The 27,300-nt window shown below is 54.1% G+C and overlaps 1 protein-coding gene and 1 pseudogene across 16 annotated transcripts; both read left to right on the top strand.

The window, feature by feature from the left end:
* The first annotated feature begins 882 nt into the window (after positions 1-882).
* Mknk2 (MAPK interacting serine/threonine kinase 2) lies at positions 883-14,221 on the top strand. Of its 16 annotated transcripts, none has more exons than XM_004865907.3 (16): positions 884-1,040; positions 1,150-1,281; positions 2,556-2,738; positions 5,455-5,542; positions 5,646-5,747; positions 5,826-5,923; positions 8,084-8,163; positions 8,411-8,484; positions 8,757-8,861; positions 8,946-9,001; positions 9,111-9,206; positions 9,667-9,861; positions 10,537-10,701; positions 11,142-11,189; positions 11,413-11,456; positions 11,919-14,221. In XM_004865907.3, exons 2-16 carry the CDS (start codon positions 1,231-1,233, stop codon positions 12,154-12,156), a joined length of 1,623 nt encoding a protein of 540 aa, XP_004865964.1. In that variant the 5' UTR covers positions 884-1,040; positions 1,150-1,230; the 3' UTR covers positions 12,157-14,221. The 16 variants fall into 16 exon arrangements, with proteins under 16 accessions (XP_012921301.1, XP_004865964.1, XP_004865963.1 ...); XM_004865906.3 differs by having other exon boundaries at positions 11,913-14,221; XM_087201381.1 differs by lacking the exon at positions 2,556-2,738 and having other exon boundaries at positions 11,913-14,221.
* Positions 14,222-17,491: 3,270 nt separating this feature from the next.
* LOC106007821 (serine/threonine-protein kinase PDIK1L pseudogene) lies at positions 17,492-22,726 on the top strand (annotated as a pseudogene).
* Positions 22,727-27,300: the final 4,574 nt, after the last annotated feature.

The raw sequence follows: 27,300 nt of genomic DNA, 5'->3' as shown, positions 1-27,300 counted from the left end.
GGGGCTTGAGTCCCTCTGAGTTCCTGGCCTTCTTGGGGCAGTAAGGATGGGCTCTGGGAGTGCAGGCTGGGGACCTACCCAGACCGTCAACCCGGAAGACCTAATTCCCCCTAGGGCCGGGGATTTAGCTCAGTGGTTCTGCTGCCTGCCTCAAAAGTGCAAGGTCCCAAGTTCAATCCCTGGTACCAAAAAAAAAAAAAAAAGTAATAATTCCCCCTGACATGGTGTTGCTCTAGGTCCTTGTAGATCTCAGGCCCTACTCCCTCCTCTGGTCCCTGCCAATAACCTGGCAAACCCTTGGGTAGGCTCCTTTGTGGGTGACGGTGCCTGCTCCCTGAGCAAAGGTGCCCAGTTCGGTTAGGATGCAGGTGGCTGCAGCCAGTCCTCCAGAGCTAGGAGGAAAAGGGTGGACTTCGAATTGTGTTGGGGGTGTGCAAGGGAGCCAGGTGGAGACAGCACTGGGGAACTGCAAGAGGGAGCCATGGCAGGTTATAGATCAGGGGCGTCACTCAAGAATATCAGTATCCTCGGCCCAAGCCAATAGGCCAGGAATGTTGCCCTGCATGGGACCAAACGGCAGGGCCAGGCTTGGTGCCAGGATCCCGCCTGTCCCGGGAGCCTCCGGCAGCCCACAACAAGCCCACTGAGGCCACGCAACCTGGAAGACCGCCTGGCTTCTGGGCCGGCCAGTGAGCCATACTGCGCAAGCGCACTCGAGGCAGCGCCAAACGCACCCCCCCCCTGCACCGGAAGTGCGCAGCCGCACTCGGCACAGCTTTAAGCTCCGCCCCCGACGCGCGCAAGGGGGCGTGTCAGGAGGCGGAATCTGTGGCAGGGGCGGGCACGAGTCAGAAGCAGGGACTATAAAAGTGGCGGTAGCAAGCGCGCGCCCGGCTCCTCTCAGCGGCGGCGGCCCAGGCGGAGGAGTCCGCGGTGGCGGCGGTGGCGGCGCTGTTCCCCGCGCGGTCTGCGGAGCGGGGTCCGGGCTGTGCGACGTCGGGCGGCGGCGGCACTGAGGCCCCGGCCCGACCCCGACCCCGGTGAGTTCCCCCTTCCACCAGGGACCCCCGACTCGGGCGCGGGGACCGGGCCCCGCGGAGCCCTCGCCGCCGCCGCTCACCACCCTCCCTTTGTCTGCTCCGCCCGCAGGGTCCCCTCGGCCGCCCCCCGCCCACGGGCCGCCCCCTGGGCCCTGTGTCCCTTCCCCCGCTGGCGGGGCCCGGACAGAAGATGGTGCAGAAGAAAACAGCCGAACTTCAGGGCTTCCACCGATCATTCAAGGTGAGGGCCCTATCGGTTTGGGGGCGCTGCAGGCTGGACCACCGGAGTGGTCGCTGGGGGTGACAGAGCCAGTCCCAGAGGCTCCGGCGGGAGGCGGGGTCCCCCACCCCCTCTCTTGGGGCTGCCCCAGCCCGGGGTGCGCTAGAGTGTGGGGGGGGGGGCGGTCAGCAGGCCGCAGCCGCGTCCCTGGCTGTGGCCTTCGGGAGTCTGTCTTCCAGGAAACCTGTCTTGTGCCTGTGTGTCCCCTACAAGCCTCAGCCAGATGTATGCTTGGGGTGGAGTGGTGGGGACAGCAGGCCGCAGTCCCGTCCCCCAGCGCCGCGTGTGGTCCCTTCTCCCGGAATTACGGGGTGGCTTGCATACCCTGCCACCCTCAGCTGTTTGTGCACTGGTCTGGAGGAGTCAGCAGGCCCATCCCCACCTCTGTCTGGCCCGTGGGGCCCTTGGTCCAGGAACCCTTGGCCCTGTTGGCGGCCGTGTGAAATGGGGGAGTGGAGAGGATGCCCCTCCCGGACACCCCAAGCCCAAGTGCTATTTCCTGTCTGAGCGGGAAGTTTTCTGCAGTGATCTGGTGGTGGTTGGGGCCACAGAGGCGGCGCAGTGGCTGGCGGCTGCTGAGTCCTGGTCTCAGATGAGCGAATCTGGGGGTGGCTCGGAGGGCAGGTGCTGGGCAGAGGCCCCCATGGGGCCTGGCCCAGGGGACGCAGTGATGTCAGCCTGCCCGCCCCACTCCGCAGGCTGGGTTATGTAATGGCTTGGCTTCCCTGGGCTTCCTTGGGCAGGGACCTGTTGCCCGGTGGAGGAGGCAAGACTTGAGAGTGAGTGTGTATGTGTGTGTGTTGTACACACAGGCTCGAACCACTGTGGGAGGAGCGTGGAGAGTCTGGGAAGAATTCCCAGGCTTGTCCAGCCAGTGTTCCTGGCCAGCTGCCCCACCCCTGCCCCACATGCCTGTCATCCCTGTTTTTCCCTAGGGTGGCCCAGGCCTTGGCCTCCAGTGTCTGGTCTGGGTTCGAGAGGGGTGGGTTTGAAATGTCACCGATGGTGGTCTTTCCTCTGGAGGGAGGGGGTCAATGCACAGGCCAGTGAGGCAGCAGCCAAAGCAAACCCAAGCTTTCTGGATGGTTCCAGCCACCTTCTGCCAAGGCCTGCTGACTCCAGGCAGTAGCCAAAGCCTGGGCGGGCTGGGCTAGGGCAGGCTGGGCTGGGCTGGGCTGGGCTGGGCTGCACCGCACCGCCCACACGGCATGGGACTGTGGCGGGTCTGTATGCAGGGCGGCTGGACGGCTCTTGTCAGAGCTGGGACTGTGGGAGTCCCCAGAGGAGAAGGCCCTCCAGGAAGCCAGGGGCTGTTCGCTCAAGAGTATCTCCACCTCTTACCCAGGCTGCTGTTCCCTGGGGTTGAGGCCACCTCTACTGGACACAGCCCCCCACCCCCCAGGTCTGGAGCACAACAGGTACTTCTGCTAGACCTCTTGGCTTTATTTTTTGTGATGCTGGGGATAGAACCCAGGGCCTGGTGTGTGCTAGTGAGCACGTGACCCTGAGCTGCTCCCCTAGCCCTATTCACCCCCCCACCTTTATTTTTCCAGTAGTAGGAATTGAACCCAGGGCCTTTTCATTGAGGTACATCCCTAACTCTTTTTGTCCCGGTCCCCCCCCCCCCCGCCCCGCCGGCTCTGTAGTTCAGGCTGGCCTTGAACTCACTATTTAGCCCAGGATGGACTCGAACTCTCTGTGACCCTCCTGCTCCAGCCTCTCAAGTGCTGGGACTAAAGCGTGTGGCACCATGCCTGGCCCTTTTTTAAATTATGAGATGGTCTTGTTAGGTTGCCCAGGCTGGGCTCTAGCTCACGATCCTCCTGCCCCAGCCTCCCAGAGTAATGGTGTTACAGGTGTTCACCACCACACCTGGCTTTTTTTTTTTGTACCAGGGATCAAACTCGGGTCCTTGCGCTTTCGAGACAGGCATTGGAATCACTGAGCTAAATCCTGGGCCCTCTTTTTTTCTTGTTTTTTTCTTGTTTATTTTTTTGGGCGGGGTACCATGGATCGAACTCAGGACCTTGTGCTTGCAAGGCAGGCGGCAGAACCACTGAGCTAAATCCCCAGCCCCTTTTTTTCTTTTGAAGATGCAAAAACGAAGGCTCCTTGGCAGCACTGGAGTCCCCCTGCACATGGGGGACCCTACCTAGCACCTCAGCTCTGGCAGGTCTGTCCTTCATGGTTGTGGCTCTGTCTTAGCCATCTGTCTTACCCTTTCTGTGGGGATGGTGACCGGATAAGGCCAGAGGCATAGCCTGTGTTCTGAGAGCTGGGGGCAGCTGTCCTGTCTCAGCGTGATAGTCAGGCCCAGTGCTAAGGGCCCTAGGCTGAGATCAGGGAGCAGGTGCCATAGCTGCCCTTTGACCTCGACCTTCATGTCCACCCCTCCTCCTCCTAGTTGCCCCATGTGCGGCGGCTGCTCTGGTGGGGAGCCTTATCAACGTGCACCTGCCTGTCCCCCCACCAGGACTGGGTTGGGGTGCCCTCCTTCTATACTGGCCTCCTAGCAACTATCTGCCAGCGAGGGAGGGTGGGGAGGCATGGTGGCAGAGCCACCTCCCTCTCCACTGCAAGCCTTGCTGGCCTTGGTCTGGAGGAATCAGTGGGGCCCTCTAGGGACTCCCTGGGGTCTCCCAGAGTGAGTTGTCTGCTGAGTAACTGACCCTCCTGTCAGCCCTGCCCGCTGGTTTGGAGGTGAAGAAGAGGGGCAGAGACTTGGCCCAGGTCCTCTGTTGTCAGCACTGGTGTCACTTGCTCCTCACCACATCTCCAGCCCCCTCAGGTTCCTGAGTCTGCTGTCTGGCTCTCAGGATGGGGCAGGCTAAGTGAGACTTGGCTGGGCCTCAGTTTCCTGGCTGGGAAGGCCCTGCCCCTCATGCAGGGGACCCTGGGTCAGGACTGAGTCATTGGTCTGTGCAAACAGATTTATTCCAAAACTCTTCTGTTTGGGGACTAGAGAAAGGTCTCTCTGACCTGCAGTGTCCTTGTGCCAGTCAGGGTCTTAAACCCTCCCACCTATCCCTATCCTGGGCTGTGTCATTTGACTCTTACCCAAGCTCTAGGCCTGAATTGGAGTCCTGGCACCACAAACCCCTCCGCACAGGGTTAGGTATCTCAGTTGGGTACTGGATCCTGGAGGGGTTCCCTCTGTGTGTCAGGCTGACCCAGAACGATGTGGGCTGAGTAGGGCTGGTACACTTGTGCCACAGGTGCCAAGAGTGACCCAGTTGGACCTTGGTCACTACACCAATAGGGCAATGGTGTTTGCCAAACCACTGTCCTCAGTGGGGGCCTGTGGTCCTCAGAGGATAAGGAAGGTGAAGTGGAGACACCCCCAGCCCCGAGCCGCTGGACTCTCAGGACCTCGCTGGGTTCATGGACTCCCCACCTCAGTGCAGGAGCAGTAGTAGGCAAAGGGGAGGCAAAGGGAGAACTGGTGACGGCCCACTTTGCACAGGGAATCTGAGGCCTGCAAAGCTGAGGACCATGCCCAGAGCCACTCAGCTGGGGCTCAGCTGTCCTGAGACAGCCCAGGAGGCTGTGACACAGCAGACTGGGAACCTAGTTACACTCTTGCTGGCTGGGGATACGTCCCCATTCTCCGGATGAGCAGACTGAGGTACCAGACATGGCTTGGGCCCCGTATGACTCAGGCCAGAGGGAGAAGTCAGGCAGAGACCTCTCTGCCTATGCATGTGGCCATTTGGGACCAGATTGTTATCTGGGGTGGGCATTCTGGGCACTGCCGGGTGGTGAGAAGTGTCCCTATCCTCCACCCACTCTGTGGCAGCAGCACCCCCAGTTTTGACAACCACAAATGTCCCTAGACATGCCCTAGTGTCTCCTGGGGAAACTAGGTTATTAGAACCTAGGAGCCCCGGTGTCCCATGATCACTTGCCTTGCTGAGGTCCTAGACTGCTACCTACAGTGACATCCACAATGAGTGGAGTAGGAGAGAGGGGTCAGGCTCAGACACTGGGTCCCTGGGTCACACCGCCTGTCCCAGCAGGAGTTCTACTGTCCAGTGTGTGTAAGGGGCATGCTTGATTTTTTTTCCATGTGGGGCACTTCGCCTTGGCACCGTTGGTGATGAGCCTGAACCTGCTTTCTTCTCTGGTCCTCTGCAGGGGCAGAATCCTTTTGAGCTGGCCTTCTCTCTAGACCCAGGCCACCACAGGGACTCTGACTTCAGCCCACCGTGTGAGGCTCGCCCTGGTGAGGGTCCTGGGGAGAGCGGATGAGGGCTGGGGATCGTGGGGAGATGGGACAGTCTGGGTGGTGCTGAGCTCCTCCTGAGCCAGTGGTATGCATGGTACAGACATGCCCACCAGCCAGCCCATCGACATCCCAGATGCCAAGAAGAGAGGCAAGAAGAAAAAGCGGTGCCGTGCTACTGACAGCTTCTCGGGCAGGTTTGAAGGTGTGTGGGGTGGCATCGGGTGGTGGGGAGGTGGAGCCATGGTGGCAGCCATGGCCCTCACCCTCCTGTGCTCCCCAGATGTGTACCAGCTGCAGGAGGATGTGCTCGGGGAGGGGGCCCATGCCCGCGTACAGACCTGCATCAACCTCATCACCAACCAGGAGTATGCGGTCAAGGTGAGCCCTGCCCTCCCTCACAGCCGCCCTGGGCACTGGCACCCACCTGCCAGGAGGGGTAGTGGCACTGGAGCTTCCAGACCACAGCCAGGGAAAACCAATACCTAAAAATGGACCTGGGACCTGGTGACTCAGGCCACCCCTGAGAATCCAGGTCAACCCTACTGAGCCTCCACAGCCACCGGGAAGTGACAGTGAGGGCTGGCCTCTGCCCACGCCATGGTCTGGTAACCAAGGACCTGGTGCCAGGGCAGCTGCCAAGAGCCTAGGGTTTGGGTCAGAGGCCAGTCCTCCACCTCTGAGCTTCCCCAAAGAGGACACCTGCTGGGAGGATTGGTCACAAGAACCCAAAGACAGTGGCATCATACCTAGGTCCCAGAGGGGCGGCCGGGGCGGGGGAGCTGTGCATTTGGAGGAGCCCCATGCATGTCCATGGGAGCTTCCTATGGGTCCCCTCCCCACCCACATGACTTCTCAGCCCTGGGTGTGTCCACACAGCCCGAAAGCCAATCCCTGGTCTGGCCTCCTGACCTTGCACGGGCAGCTGGCCATCCCCTGTATTCTGAGAAACCGTCTAGGCTCTCTTTGTGACCTCACATCCGGCTCCTGACTGGGCAGGGTGGCAGAAGGGCTGGCTGCCCAGGAAGGAGGCCAGGTGCTCCCTGATGAGGGGGGCCCAGGTGGACAGCCAGTGGCTGCCGCTTGAGGGTGACAGGAGAGGTGGCTGTCCTGTTTGTGTAGCGAGCCTCGTCGGTGAAAGATGAAGGAAGGCCCCGGGCTAGGTGCAGTGGCTGCAGTGGGGGACCTGGTTCTAGGGCCTCACAGGAGGGTGGGGTGAGAACAAGGCAGGTAGCCTGAGCCATTTCTCCTTAGTGGTCCTGTAGAGCAGTCTTCCTTCCTGTTCTTGTTTGACAGAGCAGGAAACTGAGGCTCAGAGAAGGTAGGTACCCTGAGCCACCCTGCGTGGCCTCGTGGTGGGTCCTGCCCCCCCAACTGCCTCCCATCACCTTTCGGTGACCCAGTGTGGTCCATACTGGGATCTGGGGGCCATGGAGGTTTCCTAGTGGAAGTGTCAGGTAGGCACTGATGTCTCATGGCCATGAGAGAAGGAGGTGTTCTGGGTGCAGGAGACAGGAAGAAGTGGGGACTCAGGCTGTCCAGGAGGTTTGAGGAACGGTGGGACCTCTGTGGCCAGGGCTCCAGGCACTTTTATCTGGAAGGAGCTGGCAGTTGGGTAGGAACCCTGCAGTGACTTTGCAGAAGGTGCCCTTCTGAAGCAGGGGTTGTAGCCTCTTTCCAGAGGGACAGGATGAGGTTCGGTTTAATCACTCCTTGAACCTGGCGCTCAGCAGCTACTCAGGTGACGGTGGTGTCTCCCGAGCCCCTTGCTGGGACAGGTGTGTGTGCTGCTAGACACATAGGTGGCAGGACACAGCATACACCTACATATTAGACCACTGTGGTTGGCAGATACCCTGGGCATGGGTAGTCACCCAGCCTCATAATCACTCATTTAGGGCCTCAAGTGTCCAGCTGGGGGAAGAGGAGCCCAGGGTGCCGGGAGAGCTGGGAGGCTCCTCTGACCAACCCTCTGGGGGCCTCCAGGGAGCCGGCGCTGGGGTTCTGGGAGGTTGAGCCAGGGCTGGCATGAAACAGACCTAGGCTCATGGGCAGGTAAAGCCATCACCCAGCCTGGTGTGGAGCCAGAGAGGCAGACTCAGCGGCGTTGCAGGCACAGACCACAAGGAGATTGGCTGGGCTGGCAGCCAGGTGCCAGGAGGCTTGTCTAGTTCTCTGGGTCATGTGGGAGCCAGCTGCACTCCCAAGAGCTATGGTGCAGGGCATCTGTCCCAGGGTCCCCACACCTGTAGCAAGCTCTGGAGGCCTGTCCAGCAGAGTGGAGGGCTGGTCCAGCCTGTTCTCCTACCTTTCCCTCCCCGCCTCGCTTTCCCTTCCCTGGAACCTGCAGGCCGGGAACATGGTGCCCCACCCCCAGTCTGTGCTGACACCACACTTCTGTCTTCCAGAAAATTCTGGGCCCCACATGCAGCTCTGCTTTCCAAAGCTGAAAAGCCTTAGCTTGGTGGTGGGATTTCCAGAGGGATCCGGGGCAGGCTTCTGTGGGGGTAGTGGGTGGCATGTGTCCCTCACCTATTTCAGATCATCGAGAAGCAGCCGGGACACATCCGAAGCCGGGTGTTCCGGGAGGTGGAGATGCTGTACCAGTGCCAGGGACACAGGTAAGATGGCCTGCCTTGCCACAGCACCAGGCCCCAAGCCATTTTTCTGTGAACAGATGCTCCTCACCCAGAAGGGTGTTGTTACCCGGGCCCTCCTTGGCTGGGCTGGGTGGGTGGGCCCAGTGGCAGGCAGCTGGGGTCAGTCAAGGGGGCGGGTCCCAATTCCCAGCCTCCCTGTGGCCCACTGAGCACTGGGAATGTGGCTCAGGAAGCCTCAGTTCCTTTCCTGTCCCCGCCCCTCCCCCAGGAACGTTCTAGAGTTGATCGAGTTCTTTGAGGAGGAAGACCGCTTCTACCTGGTGTTTGAGAAGATGCGGGGTGGTAGGTCGGGGGGCCTTCTGGTTGGGGGGTGGAGGTGCTGGTTCGCACAGTCTGGGGGCTCAGGGGCCCCAGGAGTGACTTCTCCACTGTCCTAGATACTGGAAAAGGCCTGTGGGACCAGTTTTCTGTCTACACTGTAGCTCAGGGTCAGGGACTTCCGGCTCAGGGAAACCACTGGGGGGCATGCCTACTGGGGTGCAGGGGGCTGCTGGAGAGTGGCCTAGGGACCTCGGACGTGACCTGTGTTCTCCTTGGTCTCGGCTTCATCCCAGGGTCCATCCTGAGCCACATTCACAAGCGGCGGCACTTTAACGAGCTGGAGGCCAGTGTGGTGGTGCAGGACGTGGCCAGTGCCTTGGACTTCCTGCACAACAAAGGTGGGCCTAGGGCCTGCAGGGTCCCTGTTGGTCCCGGCCCAGGGCCAGCCCCACCCATTGGAACCCCATGTGGCTTCCCCCCAGGCATCGCCCACAGAGACCTAAAGCCGGAGAACATACTCTGTGAACACCCCAACCAGGTGAGGATGACCCCCATCCCGCTTGGGCAGGTGGCCCCAGGAGTTTCCCCCAGGCGACCATGCCGGACCCCTGTCAGCCCCCTGTCACAATACCCTGTCCACCTCCCAGGTCTCTCCCGTGAAGATTTGCGACTTTGACCTGGGCAGCGGCATCAAACTGAATGGAGACTGCTCCCCCATCTCCACTCCGGAGCTTCTCACTCCGGTGAGGGCGTCCAGGGTCAGGGCCACCCCCAGAAGGGTTCGGGGAGGCCTGGGGGCCCTGGGGGAACAGAGGCATTGGAATGCCTGGACTTGCATAACCTGGAGATGTCTGTGCTTGCTCTGCAGCCTGGACCCACACTGCCAGCTTCCCCTTAGCAACAGCTGTTGATTGGCTGGGCAGGGGTGGTGGGTGGGGTGGGCATGGTGGGGGCAGGGCGGGCTCCCAGTAGTAGCTGCTGGTTGGCCGGGCAAGCAGGGTGGGGCGGGGCCCTGGGCTGTCAGGGTGGGGCAAGGTGAGTTCTGGGCATGCTAATTGGGTGGGCCAGGCTCCAGCAGCGGCTTCTGAGTGGCCTGGTCGGCAGGTTGGGAGGAACCGTGATCCGCTGGCTGTGGGGTGGGCTTGCAGGAGGACCCCAGAGCTGCGGTGCGGCCTCAGCTAAAAGCGTGCTCTTGGCCTTCAGTGCGGTTCTGCTGAGTACATGGCCCCTGAGGTGGTGGAGGCCTTCAGCGAGGAGGCTAGCATCTACGACAAGCGCTGCGACCTGTGGAGCTTGGGCGTCATCCTCTACATCCTGCTCAGCGGCTATCCGCCCTTCGTGGGCCACTGTGGCAGCGACTGCGGCTGGGACCGTGGCGAGGCCTGCCCTGCCTGCCAGGTGACCCCAGGCCTGGCCCTGCGCTCCCTGTCCTCGCAGGGGCCATCCATGTACCCAACACCAGTCACTGACCAGCGTCCCAGCCATGCCAGGCCTCCTTCCTGGGTTCCCCAAACCAGGGAGGAACTACACATGTGGGGCAGAGGCTGAGCTAGCTGGATGTTCATAACTTCTATCCCCTGGAGCCAAACCTCCCACCCCCAAATTACTTTTACTTTTATAAATCTAGTTGAATGTGGGTAGAGCCTGAAAGCCTCTTCTAGCTGGGTGTGGTAGCACATGCCTGTGATCCCAGTGCCCTGGGAGGCTGAGACAGGAGGATACGTGATACATGTTCAAGCTCAGTCCGGGCTACTTCGTGACTTAGTGAGTCCCTGTCTCAAAAAATTAAAAAGGGCAGAGGATATAGCTCAGTGGGAAGCACCTGGGTTCAATCCCCAGTTCTGTAGAAAAAGCTGTCCCCAATGTCTGACCTTTCCCTTTGCCCTGCAGAGCCTCACCCTGCCAGCTGGCCCCGGGACCTAGGCCATCTCCAGCCCTCTGTTCACTCTGCAGTTTGGTGACAGGTCCTACCTCCTTGCCATCTGTAGCATCCAGATCTGTCCACTTAGGGTGCAAGGGACATGGCCCTGACCGTGTGTGCTGCTCCTGACCCCTCGCCCCTCCTGCCCCCAGAACATGCTGTTCGAGAGCATCCAGGAGGGCAAGTATGAGTTCCCCGACAAGGACTGGGCCCACATCTCCTTTGCCGCCAAAGACCTCATCTCCAAGCTGCTCGTCCGTGACGCCAAGCAGCGACTGAGTGCTGCCCAAGTCCTGCAGCACCCCTGGGTGCAGGGGGTGAGCCCGGGATTCAAGGACCTGGGGTGGGTCACTGATGTCCACTCGGGCCTAAGGCTTAGCCCTGGGCCAAGGGTTGGAGGCAGAATCCCCACTGCCCTGACACTGAGGTCAGGGACTCATGGGAGTAGCTGCTCAGGCATCTGGACCTGGCAGGAGTTAGGCGGGGGGCAGGTGCCAGTGAGCCTGGCAGAGCAGGGCCTGGTCAGGGTCATGGCAGCCTCTGGCCGAATGCCCTCAGCCAGAGCCCACCCTGGCCCCAGTGCTGGCTTGGGCTCCACTCCAGGAGGGGCTGGGCTCTCCCAGCTCAGGCCTCATAAGAGCCCAGCTGCCACCTCAAAAGAGCCAGGCCACCAGGCAGTGGGCTCAGCTAACACAGAGGAGGGCTGGGAGCTGTCAGGAAAGGCATTTATTTGGAGCCTCTGTGCCTACCTCCCCAGTGCTGCTGGATTCCTCCATCATTTGCCACCCTGCCTGGCCTGACTCAGGTACCCCAGGCTCCCCGGGCTGGTCCACAGGGACCTTGGGGGGCTGGGTGGGGCCTGGTGCACTGGGTGGCCAGCTGCATTCCTGGTCCTGGAGGTGGACTTGGGGGCCTCCCTTGATCAGATCCCTGTTAGTCTTTGAGGACACAAGAGCCAACAAGGGACCTGGGGCCAGTCCTGGCTGGGTTGGGGTGCTGTCTGGCCGCTGACTCTTGTCTACTTGCAGTGCGCCCCGGAGAACACCCTGCCCACGCCCATGGTCCTGCAGAGGTGAGGCCTGCACCGGCTCGGAGTCTACAGTGGGACATAGTGCTCAGATGTTTTTTAAAAGACCAGAAGTCAGTGGGGTATGGTGTCGCACGCCTGTAGTCCCAGCACTCTGGAAGGCTGAGGCAGCAAGATCACAAGTTCAAGCCCCATCTGGGAAACTTAGTGAAACCTTGTCTGAAGCAATATAAGAGGGGCCAGGAGTATAGCTCTGTAGAAAGGTCCCGGGTTCCCTCCCTAGTACAGGAAGAAAAAGACCAAAAGAGCCTCTTTAAGTGAGAAGGGCCATTTCATGCTTGGCTGTCTTTGTCCCAGGTGATTGGATAGAGCTCCCAACTGGTGTCGTGGTACCCAGAGTCGCCCCAGGGTGGGGGACAGATTTTGCAGCTGCCAGGGGTCCCCAGAGGGGAGCGACGAAGATTGCATCCATCCTCAGTGACGCCCTGCCCTGTGCCCTAGGAACAGCTGTGCCAAAGACCTCACATCCTTCGCAGCCGAGGCCATTGCCATGAACCGGCAGCTGGCCCAGCGCGAGGAGGACGCAGCTGAGGAAGCGGCCGCGGGGCAGGGCCCACCAGTCGTCATCTGCGCTACCTCACGCTGCCTGCAGTTGTCCCCACCCTCCGAGTCCAAGCTGGCCCAGCGGAGGCAGAGGGCCAGCCTGTCCGCTGCCCCTGTGGTCCTGGTGGGAGACCACGCATGACCCCTTCCCGGCTGCCCCTGTACATAGGTTGCCCCTGCCCCATCAGATCTGAAAGGTTTTAAGCTACGGCCAGCAGGGGCCAGGGCAGCCCTCCCCTGTGGCTGCTTCCCCAGGCCCAGCTCAGCTGGGGGTGGATTTTTATAGAAGGTTTTGCTGTTCATTTTTTCCCCCAGTCCCCCTCCTCCCATCTTTTGTTTTTATGTGTTTTGTCCTTTTAACAATGTTCCAAACAAGTGCCCGGGGAGGAGAGCAGAAGCCTTGAGGCCGGGAGTCCCCCGCCACTGCCCCGTGATGTTCACCTGTACTGTGAAGGTCTCCACCCCACCCAGTCACCTGAGCCCCTTCCTCCCACGTTACCTGCCTCCAGCCACTTTGCCGTCTTCCAACACCAGGGGGCGCACAGGGCCCCCAAGCCCCCTTCCCAGCCCTTGGTATTTTCAGGAAAGGTCCCCTCCACGCCCGAGGGCAGGGGGCGCCCCATCTGTAGGCAGGGTGGATGGCCACTACCCCTATTCCTGAGCTCCCGCCTGCCCTCTCCCCGAATTGACAATCGGGGTTCTTCCCAGGCCTGTCTGAGCAGGCCCATGCCAGCTGGTCATGGCCTCTGACCTTGAGTTTATACGACAGCTAATTGGGGTCACAACACACCCCCAGGACTGAAGCTGGACCCTAGTGTCTGCCATTTGCCCCTGTCCCCAGCCAGCCCCAGCAAGGTGGATGGGGGGCTCACGCAGGTGTCCATCTGCTAATGTGGGGCCCAGAAGTGTCCCTACCCCCTTTGGGCACCCTAGTGCCCCTTCTCAGGGCTCAGTCTGGCCACAGCCATGTTCTGCCCCACACTGCCCTGGGTCTGGCCTTTGAAAGCTCTGCTGCCCCCATCCCCATTCTTGGAGCTGGAGCTGGAGCTGGAGCTGGACTTGGGGTCCTCCAACAACTCTCCCACCATACTCCCCCCAGGGCAGCAATTTGGCTGTACCCTCATTCAGGAAATGGGCTGAAGCTGCCTCAGCCTCCCGTGGGGCACCCAGAAATGGTCAGGGAGGGTCCCCTGGGTGCCCCCTACATTTACCCCCAGCTCTAACCAGGCACCTGGTCAGCCTGCCTGAGGGCAGGGGAGCCTGGGCCACTCCTGTCCTTGGCTGGCCATGAACTACTATGCAATACGAGTTCCCATTTTCTACGTGCACGCGTGGCCCTGCAGGTTGGGGGGGGGCACCTGGGCCCCGATATGCCCTGCCCACCCTGGCCCAGGGTCTGCTCAGGTGTCTGGGCCAGGGCAGGGCCTCCCCCTTGGCCTCCAAATCCGTGGTCGGGATTGTTTGTTGTGTTTAGTTTTTTTAAAAAAGAAAACAAAAAGTATCTGACTTGCTTCTCTGTTCTTGAAGAATACTTGAATGTCGAGGGGCCTTATGGGTAGGGGGCTTGGACACTGCCGCCCCACCTTCACCCTCCCCCCAAGTCTCGTGTGATTGTCAGTCTGGTGGCAGGCAGGGGTGACGTGCCCTCTCTGGTCCTCTGCCTGCTTATATCCATGGACTGGCCTTTCCAAAGACCCGGGAGCTAGGGGAGCTGCCTGGTCCTGCCCCCCGCTTTCTTGCCCATCTATGGTCCCACCTGCCTGGGGGTTCTCAGCTTTCTCTTGTAAAAGAACAAATGGACCTTTCCCCGCTCCAGGCACCGTGACCATTGGATTCTGGAACACAGGGCAATGAGCAGCTTCTGATTTTTGTGTTTTTTCTCCCAAGAGGTGAAACTGTCACTTTCTGTCCCCCGTGTCGCCTCCACACTGCGACAGAGAGGACTGGTCAGAACCGTTACTGTGAATGAGTGGATGACCCTGCAGCAGCAGCAGCGCTGGCTGGGGAAGGGGACAGCCACTGCCAACATTGACGTGTTAAAGAAGACACACTTCGAAAATTTTTTTAAAAGTGGGACAAGGACATCCTAGCACTTTAAGCAGCGTTGTACCAGGTGAACAGAGCACAGAAGTTTTCCTTTATACCAACTGTCAATGCCAGAATTTTGTATTCTGTTTTGTAAGGATTTAATAAAAGTCAAAAACCTGGCTTTCTTCACTGCTGCTCTGCTCAGCGCTGCCTCTGCCATACCTGGCCTGAGTTGCGGTGAGGAAATGTAGTGTGAGTTGGGGCTGGAGGGCACCGGGGCAGGTCTCTTTCTGCCAGGGTGTCTGGGACAGTTGAGAAGGATTAAGAGCAAAAGCTGGGTTCTTAAATGGGCATGGTGGCACACACCTGTCAGCCCAGCATTCTGGGAGGCTGAGGCAGGAGGATCGCAGGTTCCAGCCCAGCTTAGGCAACTTAATAATTTAGACCTGTCTCAAAAAGTAGAAAGAGGGCTGAGATAGGTAGTTCAGTGTAAAGGCCTTGGGTTTAATCCCCAGTACTGGGGTTGGGGGCTGGACTCTTCCTGTCTCCCCTCACCCGGTCTAGGGTCCCCCACTGATCTCAACAGCATAGTGGCTGTGACAGGGCCCCCATGTGGTTTGGGCTTCCTCCTAATGTGGCAGTTTGGTATTGGCCTTGGGACCCAGGGAGACTCAGCCATAATTAAGCTCTTGCTGTATGGAGGCCTCTGAGCAGAAGTGTGGGGGGACAGGAGGTGAGCTGGACAGCCAAGGGGTGGTGGCTTCATATCCTAGGGACAAGGAGGGCATCTTGGAGGCTGGAGCTGAAGGGACAGTGTAGTTCAGTGGTTAAGGACGGCAACCTCGCTGAAGGTCCAGATGCCTGCATGCCTGCATTTTTGGACCCATACAGATTGAATTCTGAGAGCCACCCTGTGAAGTTTCCAGCAGGGCCAGGTCACACAACAACAGAAGGGATGATGCAACCGCTGCAGGGACTGGAAGGGGCAAGGTTTGGTGTCTGGAGGGGTGGGTCTTGGAACCTTGGGGCGTGGCTTTGCGGAGAGGGCGTGGTTTGGGCCATGGGCGGGGTTTGAAACCGGGCTAGACTCGGCCTGAGGCTGGAGGGCTGGGCCTGAAACCCGGAGTGGGGTGACCTGTTGTTTGGATGGGTGTGGAAACAGGATGGGCGTGGAAGGAACAGTTACCTACAAACTGGATGGACGCTAGACGGGAACAAGTGGGGTGTGGGGGACTTGCCAATCACGCAGCAGTGGCTGGGTCCCAAAGAAAATGGGAAGCCCTTGCAGCTATTTATTTTTGGCGATACTGGAGATGAACCCAGAGCCTTCACATTTAGCTTAGTAGCTAAATCCCCAGCCCTTTTATAAAAATTTTACAGTCTCTCCCACTAAGTCACTAAGTTGTCCGAGCTGAGCTTGAACTTGGTAATCTCTTGCCTCATCCTCCCAGAGTGGTGGGATGACCGGAGTGTTCCTCCACGCCCCGTTTAGTCTCCTTAGCCCCATACATCAGCATGTCCTGCCATCTTTTTACATGGCTGCCCAGGTCACAAGCCTGATCAGACGTGTTCTGGATGTGACAAGATCCAGCGAGCTTGCAGGTGCCTCTTCCCCGGCTGGGATGTGTGGCACTGAGCACCAGCTGGGTACTGGGCCATAAGCAGGCAGCCCTGATCACGCAGCCTAAGAAGATCGCCTGGTTTCTCCAGTTCCGGGATTTTCCTGCCACTCTGCAAGAAGACAGACGTGGAAGAGGGCGGGCACAGGCCGGCTGAGCTGAAACCACAAAAATAAAATGTAGAGCAATGGCTCTGAGGACAAGCTGTCCCTGGCAGGCAGTAGGGGCAGAGAGCGGTCATTGGCGAGGCCTGGCAGGGCCCGGCAGGGTGTGGTGCTGCCTGGGAGGCAGAGATTGGGCATGTGATACTCCACCATGGCCTGTGTGCACACACACACATACAGACTCAGTCCAGGACAGGAAAGGAACAAGGAAACAGGCCAGAGAGCCCTGGGGATGGCAGGAGGGTGAGGGCTGGGCAGAGACCAGCTGTTCTTCCTAATTCCTTCCATCCTTTCTTCACTCAGTATCTGTTGAGCAAACACTCTGCGATCACAAACAGTTGTCAGAGCTGGAAATGGTGATGCACACCTGTAATCCTGGCACTGTGGGAGGGTGAGGCAGGAGGATCACAAGTTTGAGTTCAACTTAAGCAATTTAGCAACCTAACTAGACCCTGTCTCAAAATAAAAGAATAAAAAGGGCCTGAAGATGTAGCTCCAGCAAGAGGGCCCTGGGTTCCATCCCTAGGGCCAAAAAATAAAGAGAATAAAAGGGTGGGGCCAGGGACTTAGCTCAGTGGTTCCACTGCCTGGGTGGAAAGCAGAAGGTCCTGATTTTGATCCCTGGTACAAAAAAAAAAAAAAAAAAGGGTGATTTGTGGCTGAGGGCTGGCCTTGCATGTGGGAGCTCCTGGGTTTGTCCCCAGCACCAGGGAAAAGAAAGAGGGGTAGGAGGGTTGTGTGCTGTGAATTTCCCCCAACCAACATTAAAATGGCCATGGCACAAAGCCTGCAGAGGGTTTGGTACACAGTAGGTGCTCAATAAATCCGCCAAGGAATGATTGGACCGCAGGGGTGGAGAGGAGTCCAGCATGACGACCTGCTCCCTCCTAATCGTCCTGTGAAGCCTCCTTGCAGACCACCCCATCTTGGTCTCATCTTCAGTTGTCCCTGTCACCAAAGGAAACCCATGGGCTACTGTGGTATTGGGCTCACCTGGAAGGAGGAGAAACTGGTTTTAAGGTGAAACATGTAGGAATCAAGTTAGACAAGAAGTGGGACTTACCATGTTGACCAGGGCTGGGACAGAGTGAACTTAGATGGACCAGGAGGGCCGGATTCCATGGTCAGGTGTCCAAGAGAGGTTGGGTCTGCCCTGCCTGCCTGGCTCCCAGCTGGGATTTGGGTGGATGAATGGAGTTCAGTAGGTTTTTGGAGTCCGTGCAGATTTGTTGTGGGATTCTGGAGCCCTTCTCTGGACGGGTCTTCCCTCTACCAAATAGATCTTTCTTTTTCCTTTGCAATGCTGGGAACAGAACCCAGGGCCTCACGCATCCCAGGCAAGCACTCACCACTGAGCTACAGCCAATCCTTTGGAGTTTTTGTTCTGAGACAGGGTCTCATTAAGTGGCTAAGTTGTCATGTCTGAAGATGGCAGCCTCTGTAGCAAGGGGTGTTACGGCGCCTTGTGTTGGTGGTCCGGTTGCTTTTGCCAGGAAAATTCCCTGGACTGCAGCATTGAATGAGCTGCGAGAACACTTTGGTCAGTGTGGCCATATACGAAGGTGCACTGTTCCCTTTGATAAAAAGAGTGGCTTTCAGGCCAGCCTCTGACCAGAGGCCGAGACGGAGGCATGGTGGTGATGATGACGGCCTGCAGAGCCAGTGAGAAGGAGAAGCGACGGTGGCTACCCTGAAAACCTTGACCTTGAAGAAGGTGAGTAACCAGCCAAAGTACCATCCAATACAGAAGGTAGGCAGAGGCAGTTACGCTGTTGTGCACAAAGCCATCATACACTTCTGCATGGGTTGCAGTGAAGAAAATTCAATGCTACGCACCCAAAAATGTTGAACTAGCCGTTCGTGAGTTCTGGGCACTAAGCAGTATCAAGAGCCAACATGAAAATGTGATTCACTTGGAGGAATGCACCCTACAAAAAGATGGGATGGTGCAAAAGATGTCCCACGGCTCTAATTCTTCCCTTTACTTACAGCTTGTAGAGACTTCATTAAAAGGAGAAATTGCCTTTGATCCCAGAAGTGGCTATTATTGTGGTTTGTGATGGATTTTTGTGATGGAGGAGATATGAATGAATATCTGCTGTCCTGAACACTGAATCGTAAAACTAACACCAGCTTCATGCTTCAGCTGTGTGGTCCTGGGTTTCTTGCATAAAAACCAGATCATCCACCAAGATCTGAAGCCCAGTAACATCCTGATTTCTCAAAGCAGATTGGATACAAGTGAATTGGAACCCATCTTGAAAGTGGCTGATTTTGGTTTAAGTAAAGTTTGTGCAGCCTCTGGGCAGAACCCAGAAAGAACTTGTCAGTGTAAAGAAGTGTATCCTTTCCACCGCAGGTGGAATGGATTTCTACACGGCACCTGAAGTGTGGGAAGGACACTACACAGCGAAAGCTGACATCTTTGCTCTGGGGATCATCGTCTAGGCAATGCTGGAAAGGATCACATTCATAGACACACACAAAGAAGAAGCTCTTGGGGGGTTATGTAAAAGAAGGAACTGAGATTGTGCCTATTGTGGAGGAACTTTTGGAAAATCCCAAAATGTAATTTCTCATTCCTGTGGGGGAAAAAGTCTATGAATAAATAAAAATAAATAGATAAAGAAGTAAATAAAAAAAAAGTCTATGAATGGGTGAACGAAACAACTGATCAAGGAAATGCTGGCTGCAAACCCTCAGGATCCCCCAGAAGCTTTTTTTTTTTTTTTTCGTACCGGGGATTGAACTCGGGTCTCGGGTCCTTGCACTTGTGCAGCAGGCAGCAAAACCACTGAGCTAAATCCCCGGCCCTGCCCCAGAAGCTTTTGAATTAGAACTCAGATTAATACAAATTGCATTTAAAGATAACAGCTGGGAGGGCCGGGGATTTAGCTTGGTGGTTCCACCTTGACTCCTAAGTGCAAGGACCCAAGTTCGATCCCGATACCAAAAAAAAAAAAAGATAACAGCTGGGAATCATGATGGATTATTTGCAAATATCTCAGATGATTTGCTGCTTCTGATTTAACAGTGATGCAACATTATGTGGCTGAAAAAGGATACAAAAAGCTAATTCTGCATTCTAAAGGTTTAGATTTTATTGTGGGATGTTTCTTTTTCTTTATTTTTCTGAATTCAAGCTGGCCATCTTATTAGTATGTTTTAAATGTTTATTACCAATGTAAGTGTAAAAAAAATTTTTAAATGACCATTGGTGGAAGTTTGGTGGGAAACTTCTCTAAGAGTCCAGTTTTCTGAAAATGTCGCTGAAGTATTTTAGACATTCCTCCTCGTCAGTATTAGGCATTTCCATGGAAGAGTTTTTCGTGCTGGTAATGCAACCTTTGAAGCTTTGTAAGGGAAACATATATGTATATATTTATGTATATGTAAGTATGTGAATCTGTCCATTTTGCATTCCATATGAAAAAATACCATTTCTGTTTAAATTATGTTATAGGTTTGAGTTTTTGAGATTTGCTGATGAAATCAGTGATGAAAAATAAATAAACTCCCCCTCATCTCCCGCCCTCTCCCTCCCACTCTCTCCCTCCCTCTAATGAAAAATACTAAGATTTTTTTTTTTTGGTAATAGTATACAGTTTTTTGGTTGTTGTTTTTCTTTTCTTTTGGTACCAGGGATCGAACTTGGGACCTTGTGCTTGTGAGGCAGGCAGCAGAACCACTGAGCTAAATCCCAGGCCCCTACAGTTTTGTTTTTTAGCCATCATTTTGGAGGGGCTAAAATTATGAGCAGACATAGTTGAAATTAAACAATCAGAAGCTGCTGAAGTATGTTTGAGCTCTCCAGTGCACTATAGCTGTTAAGAGTTAATATACAATACAGGGCTGGGGATTTGGCTCAGTGGTTTTGCCGCCTGCTGTGCAAGCGCAAGGACCCGAGTTTGATCCCCAGTACCAAAAAAAAAAAAGCATTAATATGCAATCATATAGTGGGTTGGCAAGGACACTGATAATTTAGTCACACCTTTAAGTAACTGGGTGCTTGTTTAATTAAACCACTGCATTGGGCCGGGATTTAGCTTAGTGGTTCCACCGCCTGCCTTGCAAGTACAAGGACCTGAGTTCGATCCCCGGTACAAACAAACAAACAAACCACTGCATTGGGGAAAAAAACCCAAACAAGAACAACAACAAAAACAACAACAAAAGAGACTGGGTTTCATAGAGGTATGGGTTGGATTCGGTGTTCTTCAGAATCCAATGCAACATGAAAATCACATAATTGATGGAGTAAAGATCCACATTCAAGTTCCAAGACCAAAAATTTTGCAAGAGGATCAAACATCTGATGAAGAGAAAGATTTCTGAGATGCTTACTGCCCATTAAAGAAACCCAAAACAGAAAAAGAAAATTACTAAATTGTCCAGGCTAGCCTTGAACTTGTGATCCTCCTGCCTCAGCCTCCTGAGTAGCTGGGGTTGCAGGGGCATGGTGACAAAATGCATCTTCTACTCCCAGCCATATGGGGTTTGGGTTTTATGAGCAGCCTCAGGAGGGTGCTGGGGAGGGGGGATCTGTTACATCCATTTCCTACCCCTCTGCCACAGAGACTCAGTTTCTCCATGTAGAAAGTGGGGTTTTTTTGTGGTTTTTTTGTTTTTGTTTTTTTTTTTGGTACCGGGGATCGAACTTGGGACCTTGCGCTTGCGAGGCAGGCCCCGGAACCACTGAGCTAAATACCCGGACCTCTCCATGTAGAAAGTGAAGGCAACAGCTTCATATGTCCCCTGTGTTAGTTTACCTTTTGTGAGTTGCAAAAAGCTGGACACCAGAATGGGGCGCTTGCCCACCCCAGCACCCTGACTCAGCAGCCATGGGGGTCTGAGGATCCCAGGATGTCTGTGCCTCAGTCAGAATCAGCAAACAGAGAGAGAGACCTCAAAACCATGAGGCCTGAGACAGGCACAAAACCACTTTGACCACATCTGTGGGACGTGGCCATTATTTATTTAGGTGCTAGAGGTAGGATCCAGGGCCTTGTTCATGTTAAGCATAGCATGCATTCTAGCCACGGAGCAACAAACCCAGTGGCCAATGCCCCCATTTTACAGAAAGAAGCATGAGGCCTCTGTCAGTTCTGGCCCTGAAGTGATCCACAAATCTCTCATGTAATCCCTGAGTCCCAACTTCAAGAACTGCTCAGGGCCTGGGAGTTAGCTCAATGGTGCTGCACCTGCCTTGCAAGTGCAAGGTCCTGAGTTCAATCCCTGGTACTGGAAAAACAAAACAAAACAAAAGAACTGCTCAGCTGTCTGGGTGTTGTGGCACATGTCTGTAATCTACCACTCGGGAGGCTGAGGCAGGAGGATCACGATGAGTTCAAGACCACCCTGAACTACATAGTGAGAACCTGTCTCAACAAAACAAAACAAAACAAAAAGGACTGCTCATCTCAGCCAAGCATGGTGGCACAGACTTGTGATCTCAGCACTCTGGGAGGCTTGAGGCAGGTAGATTCCAAGTTACAGCCCACTTGGCAACTTAGCAACTTAGCAAGACCCTGTCTCAAAATAAAAAAGAAAAAGGGTTGGGGATATAGGTCAGTGTGAAGGGCCTGGAATACATCCCCAGTTCTAAAAAACAAAGCAAAACAAAAAGAAAAACCTGCTCATTTCATACAGTGTGGGACTCAGAATGCAGACACTGACCTGTCCCCAAATGAGGGTTCAGTAGCACCTGGTGTCTCAGTGGGCTTTGGTGGCCCTTTTGACTCCAGCAAGGTCCTGAATCATGTAGTTGGCTTGGAGACATGGAAGGTAGGACCCTACACTCTGGTACAAGTTTTATTAAGTGGGAGAAAAAAGAAAATCCCAATGCTGTGTCTCACTAACTAGAAAAACTATTTCACACTGAGGACTTCACATTTGCAGGCTCTGGGCCAGAATCTGCTGTCTGATCAGAGAAAGGTCACAATGTGTGAAAACAGGGAGGGACAACCCTGCTCACTTTGGTGGAACCCTCACCACTTGCTTTACTGAGCACGGGCCTGAGAACCACATGATCCTCTTGACCAATACCTGCAGAATTTTCCATAAGATTCTGGAATCAGGGCCGGGGATTTAGCTTAGTGGTTCCACCGCCTGGCTCACAAGGGCAAGGTCCTGAGTTCGATCCCTGATACCACAAAAAAAAAAAAAAAAAAAAAAGATTCTGGAATCTTCCAGAATATTCCTAGATGTTAAAAAAATTCCCTGACCAACAACTCCTAGAGGAGTAGAACAGTCAGCCTCAAAGCTTGGAGAGGATTGGGTTGGTTGGTCTGTATCCAGATATACAGAGCAAAATTTGTTCAACTGAGTTGTAAAAAGAGAATAAATGAGTTAAACAGACTCATCTTCCTGTGAATCTCATAGGTTGTTCTATGTGAACAACTTTAGGTCTTGCAATTTTAGTTCTTCCTCTTGGCGTGTTTTTTTGGGTACCAGGTTTCTCTCTACAAGACCCTCAATCAATGACTTGTGGGAAGGTGATGTATGAAGATTCTCCAAGAAAATCCAGTGGGACCAGGATAATTCACAGGGGTGAATCAGCCCCCAGGGACCCTAGGCCATGTCTGGGGACATGAGTGGCTGTCATGACTGGGGGAGCTCCTGGCCTGGAGTGGAAAGAGGCCAGGGATGGTGCTCAGCGCTCTACAGTGCCTGGGACGCCTGCCCTGGAGAAGAACCGGGACCCAGTTCTGACAAAGGGACCTTGTAGTGGGGGCAGGGCAGACCCAAGAAACACAGGAAGTCATTTTTCTTTCTCTGTTTTTCCTTTCCTTTTTCTTTCTTATCTTTTTCCACCTCTCCTCCTCCTCTTCCTCCTCTTCCCCCTCCTCCTCCTCCTCTCTCTCTCTCTCTCTCTCTCTCTCTCTCTCTCTCTCTCTCTCTCTGTCTCTCTCTCTCTGTCTCACCTCCCCTCCCTTCAGTTTTGGCTTTGTCTTTTTCTGCCTTTTTTTTGGAGGGGGTATTGAGTATCGAACTCGAGTCCTTGCGCTTGTGCAGCAGGCAGCGAAAGTTTTGTCTTTTTGAGACAGGGTCTCAACTATGTAGTTCAAGCTGTCCTTGAACTTAATTATATAGTCCAGGCTGACCTTGAACTCATAGACATCCTCCTGTTTCAGCCTCCTAGTGCTGGGGTTACAGGTATACACCACCACACCCACCTTCTTTCTCTTTGGCATTGGGAATTGAACCCAGAGAGTGCTGAACTATAGCTCAATCCTTTTTATTATTTTTCAAAATTCTGAGTGGGCTGGGGATGTAGTTCAGTGATGTCGCGCCTGGCTTGTAAAGTGCAAGGTCCTGGGTTGGATCACTGGTACTGAAAAAAAAAAATTCTGAGGGCCAGGCATGGTGTTGTCTGGCTGTACTCCCAGCACTCAGGAAGCTGAGGCAGGAGGATTGCCATGAGTACAAAGGCAGCCTGGGGTACATAGGAGTTTCTGTCTTTCTCTCCCTCTCTAAGGTTTGTTTGTTTATTTGCTTGAGACAGAATCTCACTAATGCAATTTAGGGTGGCCTTGAAACTGCAATCCTCCTGCCTCAGCCTCCAGAATGCTGGGGTTCCCGGTGTGTGCCAAAAGACCCGTTAAGAGGTGGTTGACACTCCATCCTGCCTGAGCTCGGGTGGTGTCTCCTGGCTCTGTGGTTAGAGGCACCATGATTTGTCTTGGACCAGAGTGAAGGACCAGCCATTATCACCTGGAAGAGCTTCACCTAGTGCAGGGACCTGGCCCTCCCGCCATCCCTACACCACTGAACGCCACGGCCTGGATGAAGAATTTCACCAAGGGCTCCAGACTCCTCGTCTGTCTCAGTCTGCTGCATCTCCTTTTTTCTCCAGTCAGATCTTATATATGATTTAACAGGGACCAGGCTGTGAGTGATGTGGGAAACACCCTTTTCCACATGAAGGAATAATAGGGCCGGGGATTTAGCTCAGTGGTTTTACTGCCTGCTGTGCAAGCTCAAGGACCTGAGTTCGATCCCAGGTACCAAAAAAAACCAAACACACACACATGAAGGAATATTCGAGGCTGTGCCCAGACAAATCCCACAGACTGACTGAGCACCAAAATATGAATTACCTAAACTGAGTGTGGTGCCGCACGCCTGTAATCCCAGCACTTGGGAGGCCGAGGTAGGAGAATCACAATGAGTTTGAGGCCAGCCTGAACTACACAGTGAGACTGTCTCAAAAAAACAAATTATTATTTTGGTTTTTTTGAGACAATGTCTGGCTATGCAGAGCACACTAGCCTTGAACTTGTAGCAATCTTCCTGCCTTAGCCTCTTGAGTGCTGGGATGACAGGTGTGAGACACCAAGCCTGCCTTGATTTTTGTTGTTGTTTTTTTTGTTATGGGGATCAAATTTTTTGCCTTTTTTGTGCCTGATTTTTTTTTTTTTTTTGTACGGGGGATCGAACTCAGGTCCTTGCGCTTGCTCAGCAGGTGGCGAAACCACTGAGATAAATCCCCGGCCCCCTGCCCTGATTTTTAATTTTCACGCACAGGAAGGAAATGAAGGCCTGTAGGAATGGTGGGATCGGCAGTTTACACTTCCTATTGATAGGGGCAAGGGAGGAAGAAAAGGCCACTTGTGGGAAAGCAAATGATTTTTTACCAAGATAAGCAGGCCCTGAGGAGGGAAGATGCGGGTTGTGACGGTGTCCTTCTCGGGTCTGGCTGCAGCACTGACTTCTTGTCTCTGAGAAGCAAAGGTTAGAGGGTTTATGAGGCCTGAGTTCTTTTTAGAGGCTCAGCTTTCAGGCAGATGAAAATTACTTCATCTCAAAATAAGTTTTATGCCAAAATGGCATATTTTAAGATGCAAAGCCGAGCCTGATCTCCTTCCATTGGCTCCTCCTAATTTTTTTTTTTGGTACCGGGGATCGAACTCGGGTCCTTGCGCTTGTGAAGCAGGCGTCAAAACCGCCGAGCTAAATCCCAGGCCCAATTTTTTTTTTTTTTGAGACAGGGACTTGCTTCTCCATATGTAGATCAGACTGGCCTTGAACTCAGAATGTACCCTAGGCTGGCTTTGAACTCTGGAAGATCCTCTTGCCTCTGCCTCCCAAGTGCTGGGATTACAGATATGTGCCACTACACTTGGCATTTTTGGGGTTTTTTTGAGACAGGGTCTCACTATGTAGTGCAGGCTGGCCTTGAACTCACTATGTAGCTCAGGCTGGCATCTAACTCCCGGGGATCCTTCTGCCTCAGGTTCCTGAGCACTAAGATTATAGGCATGCACCACCGTAAATTTTTGGATGACTCTCTGATTTTTTTTTTCCTTCAATGTCAGGGATTTCTGGTGTAAATGATATTCCTACGTGACAGCGCCAGGGTTCCCGAGTCAGAGGCAGGGGAGGTTGGAGGAGGGGCAGAAATGACGTTCCAATCTGTGGGCCAGGGATGATTTGGTACAAATTGAAAACTGCAGCAATGCATTACAATTTCAGGGAGCATCTTGGTACCGCGCGCCCTCTAGAGGCCAGTGTCGCGCACACAGGGCTGGGTCGGTTATTAGGGGAGTAGCTGTGTGTGTGTGTGTGTGTGTGTGTGTGTGTGTGTGTGTGTGTGTGTGTGTGTGTCCCTGCCTACTGAAAAGGATCCTTTAAAAAATCGCTAGTTTAGGACCGGGGATTTAGCTGAGTGGTGCCGCCGCCTGCCTCAAAAGCGCAAGGTCCCGAGTTCGATCCCCGGTACTAAAAAATAAATAAAAATAAACAATCGCTAGCTTCCTGGTGTGGTGAGGCAGGAGGATCACAGCAAGTCTAGGCCAACCTGGGCTACATAGTGAATTCAAGGCCAGCTTGAATGGCATAGCAGGACCCTATGTCAAACAAACAAATTTTTAAAAGGAGACAACAAAATTGACTAACTAGGCTGGGGATGTAGCTCTGTGATGGGTCCTTGCCTGGGATCTGTGAGGCCCTGCATTCCATCCCTAGCACCAAAAGGAAAAAATTAAAATTAAAAATACCACTTTCACCTCGAAATCTATTGTACATGTTTATTATTTTCTTTGTTTCTTAAATAATCATGTGACAAATAAGAAAAGCAAATAGCTCTTCAGAAAAAAGGACAAAAGTGAAGGGAGATAGGAACATTTGGTGAGGCCATAAGTCTAGTTATTTAAAATATCATTTAAACAACATAAAATCCCCAGTAGAAGACAGAAGAAGGAAAAAAAACAACCCTCTTAACCATTCCCACTGATCAAATCTTTTCAAAAATCAGTAGGCAACATAGCCGTGGGGTACATTTTCTTCTTTGAAAGTAAAATCGTCAGATAGCATAGTCAGTCAGCATAGATTTGCTGGGCTGTGTAACTGAAATCTTATGGGTTTCCAGAACATTCTGTCCACCAGAATACTAGTCCCCACAGATGTCCATGTCTGACCCTCAAAACCTATGAATGTTCCTTGACATAGCAAAACTGACTTTTTATTTGTATGTCTTTTGTCTTTTTGAGACAGGGTTTCACTGTGTAGTCCAGGCTGGCCTTGACCTCACTGTGTAACCCAGGCTGGCCTCAAACTCACAGCAATCCTCCTGTCTCAGCCTCCTGAAAACAAAAAAATAGGAAACTCATACATATTTCCAGAAAATTCCTTCCCCTCCCATCCCAGTTAATTCCTAGCTCCCTGTCCATGCCAGCACAGCTCTCCGTCCATCTTGCCCTGGTGTGTTCTCTGCTAACAGGTCACAGAAACCCTTCATCAGCTGCTCTTTATATAAATACCCACACAGTGGCAGGCATTATATATTCGTGGGTTTTTTTGGTTTTTTTTGGTACCGGGGATTGAACTTGGGTCCTTGCGCTTGCAAGCCAGGCAGTGGAACCAGTGAGCTAAATCCCTGGCCCTGAGTGCCAGGGATTATAATAAGGATTCTTATAAGGGGTCCAATAGGAGGTGTTCTGAGGTGGCCACCAGGGCCAGCCTCCGAGGTGACATGCCTTTGGCCACAAGTAACACAAAGCCTAACTTGGCTTGCTTGACACATCTGTGACATCCATGAACTCCCAGAACCAGAAGCATGACAGCAGCACACAGGCATGAACCATCAAGCAGAGCAGGAGTGACCGTCTCACTCAGCTTCCGTCACAGGGTGTGCGGGGAGGGGGGGTTGTCATGCACCCTCCTGTCCTCTCCCTCCTGTCTGTCATCTCACTGGGCAGGATAGGTCACCATCTTGTCCCAGGACCCCTCAGCTAGGGAACTGCTCATACTCATTCTTTTTTTTTGGTACCGGGGATTGAACTCGGGTCCTTGCACTTGCGCAGCAGGCGGCGAAACCACTGAGCTAAATCCCCGGCCCTGCTCACGCTCATTCTGAAAGTTGCTATATCTTAGATCTCATTTTCAACTCAAAAGTTACTTTAGATCCTGTAGATATTGCCAGTATGGGTCCTTTTTTCTTTTTCTTTTTTTTGGTATCAGGAATCAAACTCAGGA

This window comes from Heterocephalus glaber, unplaced genomic scaffold (assembly GCF_053883595.1).
Source record: "Heterocephalus glaber isolate CG9 unplaced genomic scaffold, H.glaber_assembly_v1.0 deba00001760, whole genome shotgun sequence".
Taxonomy (NCBI): domain Eukaryota; kingdom Metazoa; phylum Chordata; class Mammalia; order Rodentia; family Bathyergidae; genus Heterocephalus; species Heterocephalus glaber.
This window is presented reverse-complemented; position numbering and strand designations above follow the sequence as displayed.